The sequence below is a fragment of the Cariama cristata genome, unplaced genomic scaffold (assembly GCF_000690535.1).
Source record: "Cariama cristata isolate BGI_N322 unplaced genomic scaffold, ASM69053v1 scaffold28206, whole genome shotgun sequence".
Lineage (NCBI taxonomy): Eukaryota > Metazoa > Chordata > Aves > Cariamiformes > Cariamidae > Cariama > Cariama cristata.
In genome coordinates, this window is record NW_009624229.1 from 1 (window position 1) to 12481 (window position 12481).

Below are 12481 nucleotides of genomic sequence, written 5' to 3' on the forward strand. Positions count from 1 at the left end.
TATTTGGTAATCCAGAGGTGGGGAGGCCGGGCGAAGGGACGCTTGTGCTGGGCAGGCCCATCAGGTTGGGTTTGGGAGAAGTTAAAGCTGCAAGAGGGAGGAGAGAGAAGTGAGGAGTCACTCAGCGCTGGGCAGGCAGAAAGCACAAGACGGGGTGACCCCAGACCACCTTGCAACTGCCCCTGCACCGCCGTCTCCTCTGCACCGGGCAGCAACTGATACGAGCTCACGCGCCACAGCAGCATGGGCCGGAGAGCCCGTCTGCTGCTCCCGCCTCCTCTGGGACGACTGCTCCTCTCCCCGCTCCCCGAGGCCCCGTGCCGTGGGGACGTGCCTCCGCAAAAAAAAATGGCCAGCTCGGCCACGCTGCCCAGCGGCACCAAATGTGGTGCCTCTGCCGGGGACACCCACCAGCCGTGTGGGATGCTCAGTGCAGCTGTTGTTTTACTGACCCCTCTGAAATTCCCGAATGAATGTCCTGAAGGGACAAGCACTTTTCCTACATCTGCACTAACTGGTCCTTTGGCCCAGGGGCTCCAGCAGAAGGAATGTGCTACGCCAAACGGCCATAACGCTATATACTGTCAGTCTCATTAAAATCTCCACAGCCTAGAAAGTCCTGGTCATGGTAACTGGAGAGAACCAAACAGGCTAAACCTAAGTTATTTTGTCCTTGTTAGGCTGATGTTCACGAATCCACAAACCTCTAATGCATCCCCTTCCTTCCTTCCAATGGAAGAGGCTCTGGGTGCACAGCTTCTGAATAATTTCAGAGTTTATGTGGTATTCAGATGTGCCCCCAGGGCACAAATGTCCTGTTTTGGGTGGAATTAAGAGTGTCGTGATGCTTCCTCACAAAGGAGATGGATTAACGGTGGAATGTGAAGTCTGCCCATCTTCCCAACAGCAGGCATAGCCAGTAACAACACAGTGCCAGCTTCTACTCTCACAGCTGACAGTAGTTGGGGGCAAGAGGAGAGTGGCTCCCGGAGTCACATCCATTAGTCACGTTGGCTGCAGCTGGCAAACATGCTCCTAAAAAGGAACATTTTGCTTGGGAAGTCTCTCAATGCCACTTGGGGAAAATAAAAATGGAACAAAGCTTTAACGTTCTGCTGGTGCAGCCCCGTACGCTTCATGGCTCTGGAGCCAGGAACCTGCTGCAGGACCCACCCTAGCCAAAAAACCGTTCAACAGAATCTAACCTTTCATTAACAAAGCCCAAGTCCCTACAGCTGTGATGGGAACTGCTCAAAGGTGGTCTGAGTATGAACAGCTGCAGAACTAGGAATCAGCCACGGAGGCATGGTAACTTTTATTTTAGGTTGCACCTCTTCTGTGATACATCCAGTGAGAGAGGAGAAATTGCCCCTTTTGGGGATGATGTGGGGCATGGTGGCAGCTTAAAGTCTTTTCCGAGGGGAAGCATGCCAGCAGGGAAATCGCTGTGCACAGTGGTGATTCCTGGCAGGGAAATCCAGCTGCTATGGGGCTCCTTTGCCTTGTGAAGGCAGTCTGAAAGGGACTCAAACACAGCTAGGGGCCGGGGTCAACAGCTCGCTCTGAGCCACAGCTGTCCCATTTATCCTGGTGAGGTCTTAAATCATCGTAATTGATCCTGAGGAACAAGTGTAGGCATCTGCCACCATCTCATCCCTGCCACCAGCAGGCAGCCCGATACCCAGGTCCTTGGCCAGAGCAGATGGCAGGACCTGGGGCAGAGGCTGATGGAGGGAGCTGTCACAAGATGTAAATTCTGTGCAAAGACACACGTGCTCCTCAGGCTTCTGGACACCAAGCCCCAGACTGCTGCCTGCATAGCTGCACTGCAAGAGCCCATCACTTCACCATGCCTGGTGAAGTTGGTGTAGCCCAGAAGGAATCCATACTTTCAACATACAGCACAGGAACCGCTTTCTTGCAGCATCATGCTCTGAGCAGTAGCTGGCAGCTAAGGGGAACAAAGCACTCTTCAAAACCTGGCTGTACTACACCCTGGTATAAAGAGCTCATTTGTCTACAGCGCTGCATTCATCCACCGACGCTGGAAACCTGCACCCGGCGCTGGCCTCCCGCGCGAAGGGCAGGAGACAAAGCCGTGGCGGCTCTGCAGAGGCCGGCCCAGCAAAGCAGCCCTGCAGGAGGGCTGGGAGGAGGGCGGCCAAGAGCCGGGAAAATTCAGCGGTGGCTGATGCAAAGCCCGTCTGAAACCCGCATCTGCTGCTGATGTGGTATTGAGACAACAATGACCTGTGAAGGTAGGAAGCATATGAAGCGAGCCTCCACGCAGCAGTCTTAGAGATTTCAGATAAGGGCATGTTACGGACAGATGCCATTGAAACTGATGTTCCCTAGTTGAACAGTCCCTGAGAGGTTCAGGCGCAGGAGCAGCGGCTAATTCATAACATTCCTGGATGCACAGCCTTATCTGCTTCGACAGGCTTTGAGCCGAGATGGCCTGACCTTTGGAGCTTTATCTAAAGGCCACAAATAGTCTGTTTGACTTTCTAAATAGCTTAGCCCTGTCTAGGCAGTCACTGATTGCTTTTAACATTCATACTATGTAGCCCCATCTCCCCAGGACACATACTGGTCTTTGGAGAAAAATAAAAGCAATAATCTAGATTGAAGTGCAAAAAAGTAATTTTAGATCTTGTTATAAATTTGGGGTACTAAGTAAACAGCACAGAGCTATCTGCAATAGGCTGACAATAGACCTTGCCAAAGAGATCCTCTTGGCCTAGTTCTGGCCTCTGAAACGAGATCTTTGGTAAGTATAGAAGTATCGCATGAAAAAGTCCTGGGATGCAAAGATGCCCTTCAGGCATGTAGCTAGGACTAGATTCAAGGAGCAGGAACGGGCAGCAGCCCTGAAGAGAAGAATTTCTAAGAGAGCAACTGTTTTTAAAAATGGTTTAATTACAATGACCTACCCTACAACTATAGTCAAGAACGATTTTACTTTCACTTTGGGGGTCGTGGGAAGAGTTCTGTAACTATGCAAAAAAGCCTTGCAGAGGCCCTAACTGCCAGCAGAAAGCTTTTCCAGATTCCAGAAAAACTTACTCTGATCTCTTCTGCTTTCTGATGGGATCTTCTGACACAGACATCAGCAACCGTACTATAAGGCAATCCCCTCTGCTGCTCTTGTGGATAAAAGGATCTTAACTCCAAGAGAGCGGATCATCTTTGTAATGGCCGGAACCCAACAAAGACAGTGAGATCTAACCCTTTTTCATTTGTCAAGAGAAGATATTTCAGAGACAAGCAGTAATGGAGAAAAAGGTGAATACAGCCACTTCCAAGGGGAGAGAAAGATGCCTGTTTTGAGTCATGGGTCTCTACTGCTCTCCTTAGGGTGTTATAACCAATGTCACTCCAACCACACACAAACCTCAGGTGATAGCGATGTGATTTACAGTGAGCCACTCTGCGGCCACTCTGTGAATGTCAGATGAGCTGTTCAAGTTCCACGTAGCTGCTCACACTACCTACTACCCGTTTGTCTAAGGCTTTGATTTGCTTATCCCAAGATTTACCTCCTGGATGACAAAAGAAGATGGCAATTTTATTAATGTGACACAACCATGTTACCTGGCAGCATCTGCACTGAGTTTTTCAATCTGTTGAAAAAGGAACTTCAGAGTCAGCCTGCTGAATAAAAGCATCAGAAAGTCTTTTTGGAGACTGATAGCACTCCGATTTCTGAGTAAGAAGCCAGGAAGATGCTCAGATCCTACTTAGGCTTCACACCATGGACTGTAAGTCATCATTAGCCAATTAGTTTAGTACAATAAGAGAAAGTTATCATTTCTGGACACTGTCTAAGAGCGGTAGACCTGTATTGCTGCAGAGTGGAAAACACAGGTGCCCAGCGGCATATGGTGTAACCGTACCAGGCATGATGGTGTCACAGGCTTTCCAGCCCGAGACAGACTCAGTCTGTTGCCAAGACAAGACACTGGAATCAGTTCTTGGGATATCTCTGTAAATGTAGAGCAGCCCTGGTGAAAGTCAACTTGAAGAGGGATCATCAGAAGTAAACAGAGGAGTCTGCCAAGTGAAAGCAAGCCTCCCAGAGAACATCGATGACTCTGTCATGAGTGGCAATTCGGACATAGGGGCACATCTCTGGGATGCCACAGATGTAGCAGGGGTGAAATAAGGACCTCGGATCAAGTTTTCTAGGTCACTGCTACTCTACTGAGCAGTATTTTCTACTGCCAGTGTTTGCTATGCATCTTGTATTTTCCACCCATCCACGAGGTACAAGGGAAATGAGCATCCTCAAAAACCAAAGTCGAATATCTGGGATTAGGCCATCGAAAGGACTATGCCAAGTTTAATTTTTATGTAGTATGGCTAAGAAAAATCTTATTAAAATACAAAGTAGATTTGTCCCATGACTACACTGTTGTTTGTTGAAAAGGTACTTTCAGGTCATGCCCAGTCATTGCTGAAAACCCAATCCACAGCTGCATCGGGATTTGTCCTGGAGGTCACCGTAAGGATGTTACATAAAATGCTCCAGGTTTCTGTCACCAGTGCTACCAGGGACATCACACTTTTCCCTAGAAACAGTTTAGAATTATTGAAAACCTGGGATGGCACTACATAAACTGAATTTAGTAACAAAAGGAAAGGTATCATGAACAATGCATTCAGCACATTAGTCCTTTTCCTGTTCCGTTTGATAAATCCTCTATTTTCCGTTTCCTTGAATGTGCTTCAGAATTTTTAATCTGTGCTAACGAAACAGACGTCTAGATCTTGCTCTATTTCAGACTTTGCTAGAAAACCCGAGTTCAGGAATTAAAGATGAAATACCTATTGCTTATTCGCTGTCAAGTAAACATGCTCGACTAAAGAGCCAGGTATCCTATCACCAGTAATTCTCAAGGGAACATCCGTTTGTGCTAAAGATGCCTCAAGTGAAGCGGTGTCTCTGAGCAGTGTGATAATATCCATACCCACCTGTGTTGGATGGAGTGAAGCCTGGTAAGGATGGGCTGTTGAGGCCTGGGAGCAAGACTGGAGGGATGCCCTGTAGTGCTGGGTATGCAGCAGGAAGGTTAAGAGCTTGCAGAGGGGTGTTATCAAACATGCCCTGCTGTTGAGCTGCCAGACCAAGAACCTCATTGGCTTTTTTGATCCGGTCCAGCTCCTGCTGAGCCATCAACTGACGTACAGTAGCTGGGTCAAAATACTCCTTTTCCTTATCCAACTGGCTTCCAATGGTTTCTTTAACTTTGGAGATATGCTGTTGAGAGAAGATATGGTCACGTACAGACAGTCGAGCACTGTACTTGATGCCACACAAAGTGCACTCTGTTTTGGGTCCCTCGTAACTTGTTTGGTTTATACCAAAATGCTTGGCCATACTGAGTTTGGACTTCTTCTCCTTTGCCCTAGCATTCTGGAACCAGACCTGAACAACTCTCTTTGGCAGTCCAATGTCATTGCCCAGGACCTCACACTCCAGCATGGTAGGTGTCCTGTAGTCATTAAAGCATGACTTAAGAACTTTTAGCTGGAGATTAGTCATCTGAGTGCGAAAGCGTTTCTGTCCGGGCCGATCCCCGCTCTCTCCAGACTTGCTGGCTGAACCACTTGCACCAGGGCTGGGTGAACAGGGGTCTGCAAGGCTGGATGTTTCACTATAGTCCACAGTACCTTCATTGTCGTACTCTTTGCTATAAAAGCTGGGAGCTGGGCTGACCAGGCCAGAAGACAGCCGATCTTCGTATTCAGACATTGCTATCATGGCAGCTTTTGTCAGACCTTCGCTGGGTCCCGATGCTGATTTGGTTTCGGTTACAATCCCTGTTGCACTATCGTTGTCTGCATTCCCTTCATCTCCTGTTGTAGTGTCTGTGATTGCAGTGTTGACAGATGAGCAGTCATCGTTGTCGAGCTTTGTTTGGTCAAAGCTCAGGTTGACCGAGGACATGGAGGGACTCTCGAAGTCTTCTATCCCTTCCACCTTAATGGAGGATGGACTCAGCAGAGTCCGAGGTGACAGTTCCATGCTCTTGTTCACTGGGGAGAGAGGAACACTCTGACCATCACTGCTAGTTGGTGGCATGTGGGAAAAGCTTGCTCCATCAAAGATGTCTCCCTTCATTTGGAGTCCCCCATCACAATCTAAGAGCATAGCAGACAACGTCAAGTTGTATCCAGCTCTCTTGGCCTCATGCCAGTGACGGGATCGGACATGAGCTTCAAGAGCTGTCTTTGCTTTAAAAAGAGCTCGGCAGAAGGGACACCGTCTATGGGCTTGGGCAGGCCCTACAGCTCTGAACTGCCCCTTCCTTTCCCGTGCACGGGTATTCTGAAACCAAACTTGCACCACGCGTTTCTTCAAGCCCACTTCATGTGCAATGTGATCCAACATTTTCCGTGTTGGGTTGGAGTCGAGCAAGTACTTCTGATAAAGAATTTCCAGCTGCTCTGGGGTAATGGTTGTCCTTAGACGTTTATCCCTTTGTGGTTCTTCTCCTCCAGTCCCACTGTCATTTTCTCCTGGGCTTGCACTGGCCTTTTCCTCCAGCTTTCTCTTCAGTGTGTTCATTGTGGATGTTGGAGTTGACGGTGAAGTGGCTGAGCTTGCCGGAATCTGTGGTAATGTTCCTGATAGCAGCTGGCTGGCAAGTAGTGGATTACTGGGATCAAAAAGCATGAATGGCATATCCAGCGTTCTGTCCAGGAATGGGGGGTGGATAAACTGGTTCTGTGCACTCAGAAAATGAAGCTGCTGATGCTCCTGCCAATGCTCAAAGGAAGGAAATGCCAGCTTACACTGGTCACACTGATATGGGATTATCTGAGGAGGTAGGTTTGCCAGCTGTTGAGGGGTGGATGTGTGAATGGGTTTGATGGAGAGATGTGAGAGCTGAGATGGACTTGGGCTTGACTGTGACAAGGAGCACTGAGTGGGCTGAGGAGGAGGAGGTGGCTGTTGCAATGAAGAGGGGGAGGATAATTGTGAAATCTTTTGGTGTGCTGAACTTGTCTTTTGTTCTCCTTGGTCCTGTTGCGGCTGAGACTCTTGCTTTGGTTGCACTTGCTTCTCTTGAGTTTGGTTTTGCTGTGTACTTGGAGGTTCAGACTGCTTTGGTTTCTCATCTGTAGCTTCTACTTTAGAACTATAGGCGGAGGAATCATCTGCCTCTGCTGTGAGCTGCAGAAAAGCTGAGGAGGTTGCATTGGCTGAAGACGTGGGTGTGCTGTAAGCTTGCGAGGGCATTGGTGTGCTGCAGGAGGAACTGGTTGGAGTCAAGAGCTCCATTGCATCCATAGAGTCTTCATTCTGGCTATCATCCTGTCCATCCTCATCCTCATCTTTGTAACAAAGCTTTTTCTGGTGTTTAATGAGATCAAAAATGCGCTGAAAGACTAGACTGCACTTTTTGCATTGGTAGTTCAAGTTGCTTGTTCTAATATACCTGTCATTTGTAAGCTCCCGTCGTTCTCCGTCTTTGCCTTCTCCCTGATTCTCATAGTTTTTCCTAGCTTTTTGACGGGCATTCTGGAACCACACCACTATTACACGCGTTGGGAGGTTCAGCAAGTTAGAAAGCTGCTCAAATTCATCATCCTTTGGATAAGCATTGGCATCAAAGAAGTCCTGCAGGACTCTGAGTTGGTAGTCAGTAAAGCGTGTACGGGAGGACCGCTTGCTTCCCCAGTACTCCTGCTTTTGAGGTTCTGGAGACGGAGGCCGCGAGTCTATCTTCAATTCTTCCAGGCTGGTAATGGGAGGATTACTGAAGTTGTATGGGGAATCCTTGTTGCGCTGGCGTTCTTTGAAAAGAGTGTTTCTGAACCAGTGCTTGATCACTTTCTGGGGCAATCCGGATTTGTCCGCCATCTCTTTGATCTGTTCCTCACTTGGGGAGTTGTTAATATCAAAATACTGCCGAAGGACTCTGAGTTGGTCATCAGTGATCCGCGTCCGTGGCCTCTTGTTCTGCTGCTGCTGGAGAAGGCTGGGGTTGAGCTGATGCTGGTACAACTGGGCCAAGTCGGCAGGCAGAGGGTCTACGGGACCCAGCTGGGGTGGCAGCTGCGCAGGCAACGTTTGCAGTGGCATGGTTTGCATCATAAGTGGTGAAAAGATGGGAAGCTCCATTGGCATGGAGAGCTGGGTGAGCGGCACAGACGGCTGGGCTGGTGCGATTGTAGGAGAGGTAATCGGTGGGGCAGAAGTAGGAATGGTTGGAGTAGAGGCTGGCTGAGGAGGTGCTGGAGGGAGCGGAGGTGGGGGTGGTGGAGGCGGTGGTGGTGCCTCTGGGGTCTGAGGCCGTAGCGGGTACAGTTTGTCATAGTGTTCTCTGTATTGTTTGGCAAATCTCTCCAACTGCTTAAAGGGAAAGTAATGTTGGTGAACATGCTCTTGGTGGCTCTTCAGGATGAGGATGTTTGAAAAGAACTTGCCGCACGTATCACACTCAAGCTTTTCCAAGTTCTCGCCTTGCTCTGTCTTCCCATTTTTCTTCTGCACCTTCTGCTTGTTCTCATTATACTGAATGACAAGCTCGAAGCCAAAGTTTTCCAGCAAGGCTTTTGTGGCATTCCCTCTTGCATCAGAGGCAATACGTGGAGGCAGTAAGGAGGGCTCTGAACTACTGCCTGGTACAAAGTCCTTCTTCTCTTTGGGCTTTAAGTTATCAGGCAGAGACTCCTTAGATGCTACATTATTGTCTCCCCTCTCTGCACTTTCCCTTTCCCGTGGGGCTTCTTTTTCCTTCTCCTTGACTACAGATTTATTCTTCTTCTCAGGGTGCTGGCTCTGTTGTATAAGGACAGAGTGAGGTTGTGACAAGGAGAGCTGACCTTGCTGCTGCTGTAAGAGCTGTGGATGGCTCTGTTGTGGGAGCTGAACTTGAGCCTTCAGGTCCTCCAGCAAACTTGGACCTGTACCAGTCAATGTCAGCGCACCACTGGTGACAGGCAAACTAACTTCTGGATTGAGCTGGAACTCGGCACTGGGGATGTAGAAAGGAAATAAAAGATGCTGCTGTTGCTGAAGCTGCAGAAGGGTCTCAGTGGTCATTGGAAAGTGCGGTAAAAGTGCTGGGTTGAACAGCTGAGACTGCAGGAGAGCAGCTTGCTGCTGCAGTTCTTGTTGCAGATGGGCCTGGACTTGGGCCTGGGCTTGCGCCAAGGTTTGAGCCTGCTGCTGCTGCTGCTGCTGCTGCTGCTGTTGTTGTTGTTGTTGCTGTTGTTGTTAATTAATCAGGAATTTTAATTAATTGTAATGCTGCTGCTGCTGCTCCTGCCTGGATGCAATCATGTCTGCCAGCTTCTTTCGGTTTACCTCTTTGGGCTCCGAAGGGGAGGAGATACTAGTGCTTACAGGGTTACCTAAAGGAGGAATTCCCACGTTGTCACTGGACACCTGGTTGAGCAGACTGGGAACAGGAGTTGTGCCCGAATTACTCGTGTTGGTGGTTGTATTACTGTTGCTAGCGCTCACTGGACTTGGCGTCGATGAACCCAAAGAGAGACTGCTGCTGCTGCTGTTGCCAGCTCCGTTACTACTGCCACTGCCCCCAGCCGCCTCCAGCTTGGCAGCGCGAGCCTTGGTTTGGTGCAGGACAGACCTCATGTGGATCTCCAAGGTTGAGCTCTGACTGTAGGCCACGTTGCAGGTGTTACACTTAAAAGGTTTGTTATCTGGGCTGCTGGTAGGTTCGGGCTGCCCCGTAGCAGACTCTTGGAGGGCTCTTTTCAGTTTATGCAGATGAGAAACGGAATTGTAATGGACCAGGAGAATGTTCTTTTGCGTGAAAGACTCCTTGCAGACTGTGCACTTGTAAGGGCGAGAGGGATCTAGGAATTTCTCCATAGTGAAGTTAGGGCCCTTCCTGAAGGGTAAGGCCCTTTTTGGTTCTGAGCCGGAGTCCTCTTGCACCGACCCTGAATCACTACCTGTCGGGCTCTGCTTATCTTCCAAGTCGCTCTCCTCCTCCTTATCTTCCTCGACTATTATAGTGTGGTCTTCTGCAAGTGAAGGATCACCCATAGCAAGGAGGTCCCCATTGACCAAGAGACCACCATACAGCTGCTGAATGTCGGCCTCGCTCAGCTCCAGATGGCTGGTTTCCAGGTGCTTCTTCAGGGCCTGGAAGGTTCGGAAGCTGCGCTGGCAGAGGCAGCACATCGTGGCCGCTCGGATGACGTGGTACTGGGAATGGAGCTGCAGCTTCTCAATGGTTTTGAACGCCAGGCTGCATTGGTTACAACGGTACTTGTAGACGTGGCGATCAGATACCGGCAGCTGAGGCCGCTTTGTGTGAACTTCATTGAAGTGTGTCTGCAGGGCTGCCGAGCTCTTGAACACCTGGTTGCAGCCCTTCTTCCAGCAGAGGAAGCCGGAGTCCTCCCTGGCAGAGCTCTGGTCGGCCAGAACGGGCTTGGGATCTCCGCTGTGCTCTGCACTTTCTGATGGCAAAAGACTCTTTCCTGAGTCTTCGGGGACCTCTGTGAAAACAAAATTAGAGCAAACCTGAAAATTACACCACCACACAAGGATGGATCAACACCCTCCTTTTGTCCCTAATACGTCCGTGTTTTTTCCTCTGCAAGATGATAGGTATTCCTAACATTACTCCTCTATCTTAATTCATTTATTTTAATATCAGCAGCCCATTACCCTCATCATGGCCCATTGCATAAACCTACCTAATTTACTTTCTTGCCCACTTTGAATATCTAGAAATTATTCAAAAACACACGTTCCCTTAGTGCATTTATCATCCTTAATTCTTCATTTTAAGTGAAGGCCATTCAGCCACCTGTCTGTCTTTGCTGTTTTTCTTTGATGCCCTGCCTATTTTCCAATAAGAAGGTTCATCAAACTGAACGTAGTATTTGACTCTTGGTCCTACCAAAGCTAGAAACAACAGGAATGAAATCCAGGTCCTGCTGGTACCAGCTCAAAGGGTGCCGTTTGAGGGAGGATGGAAGAAGAAGGAACAAGCACTCAGGGCACTGCCACTTTTCCAGGGTCTAAGAGCACAGTCCTGCCAGAAAGGACAGCATGACATGGTCAGAGGCCAAAAGAGGGATCCCATTGCCCAGGGCAGCATCAGGTACCCTGCCTGTGCCAGTACTGCCTCACCAGCATCACTGTCTTGGGGCCGTCTGCCTGAAAGGAAACGACAGCTGTCTTCATTCCCAGATTCCTTCCAGAAGGAAGACTGGCATTGCTTCCCTGCCAGGTTTGAGATCAGACACTTCTGCCCATGCAGAACGATGTTCTTGGGATGCTCTCATATCACATGACAAAGCCTGGACTAAATAGCCATGGATTTACAGCCATGTCTTCATAACAAAGCATGGCAATGAAAAAAGCTGAGGAGATCTGGGCCGGACAAGGACCACAGCAGCTCAAAGCTCCCCAAACTGTGTGCCCAGCATCTGTACTTGAGCTATGATGGCAGCAGGACAAGTACAGCAGAGGTGGTAGCACAGTCTGCGGCCAACAGCTGCCACCTTTGGCATTTCTTTACCAACCCCCTCAGCCCTTCACCACCTCTGCTTTTCACTGCTCACATCTGGTCTTCTCCTTTGCAAGGATTCAACACCATTTCCACGTGATGGTGAGCTGCGCTTCTCAGCTCTGAGCCGCCCTGCTCTGCCTTGCCATGGGGACACCCGGGGCACTAGCCTGTTTGTGGCACAGGCAAAAGGGAGACAGCCCGGCTAAGCACCAGCTGGGCACATGGAGCTCACCCAAGGCAGCGATGTCCCCAGACACAGTCCCTGACCAGGTGGTGGGAGCTGGGGGAGTGCTGGGACCTGTGGACCTCACTGACTTGCACTCACCAGGCTGCTTCCCCAGCTCCTCTGTGGCAGAGTTCCCATCTTTCTCTGGAGCGGCTGCTGGGAGAAACATGCTGCTGGGCATCATCACCTCAGGTGTTGTCACCTGGAGACAGGGAGGAAAGGATGTGAGGAGAAGAAAAACACAGGAAAATATTTTTAACATCTTCAGTGGCAAAATTCGACATCAGTATTGTAAAGTCAGAGGCGTCACTTTTCATAGCTCACTGAAGACTCGTATTTATTAGACAAAGCTCACATCAGTCAAAAGTGTTTCTACAGTTACATTCTGGACATAATTAGCAGTGCACACTTGAAGAATAATCTTATTATTAATATTTTTCCTTTATGTAGAATTCAGACTTTGATCACTGACAATGTTTTGTCATGGGCTGTGAAACTTCTTGTGCAACCAATTAGGTAGATAAGTTGAAAGGCCCACCTTAAGCTGCTGAAAACATAATAAGGCCCCTAATTAAATCATACCTCGTAAAGTACACTGTAATCTTGAACTAGGGAGCATTGCAGCACTGTTTTCAAAGTGTATCGATGCAGGAAAAGGAGGGGCATGAGAAAGAAAAGTACAAATAAGGAGAGAGGTGACAAAGGAAAGCATGAATAAGGAAAGACTAAAAAGACAGCAAATTGTCTG

General features: G+C 49.0%; 1 protein-coding gene across 1 annotated transcript; it reads right to left on the reverse strand.

Annotated features, from left to right (window-relative positions):
* Positions 1-7: 7 nt before the first annotated feature.
* ZFHX3 (zinc finger homeobox 3) lies at positions 8-11935 on the reverse strand (the record flags this gene model as incomplete). The annotated part of the gene is made up of 4 exons (XM_009703102.1): positions 8-87; positions 4975-9210; positions 9262-10485; positions 11833-11935. Coding segments are annotated over 4 exons (5643 nt in total), but the record flags the coding sequence as incomplete, so codon positions are not given.
* Positions 11936-12481: the final 546 nt, after the last annotated feature.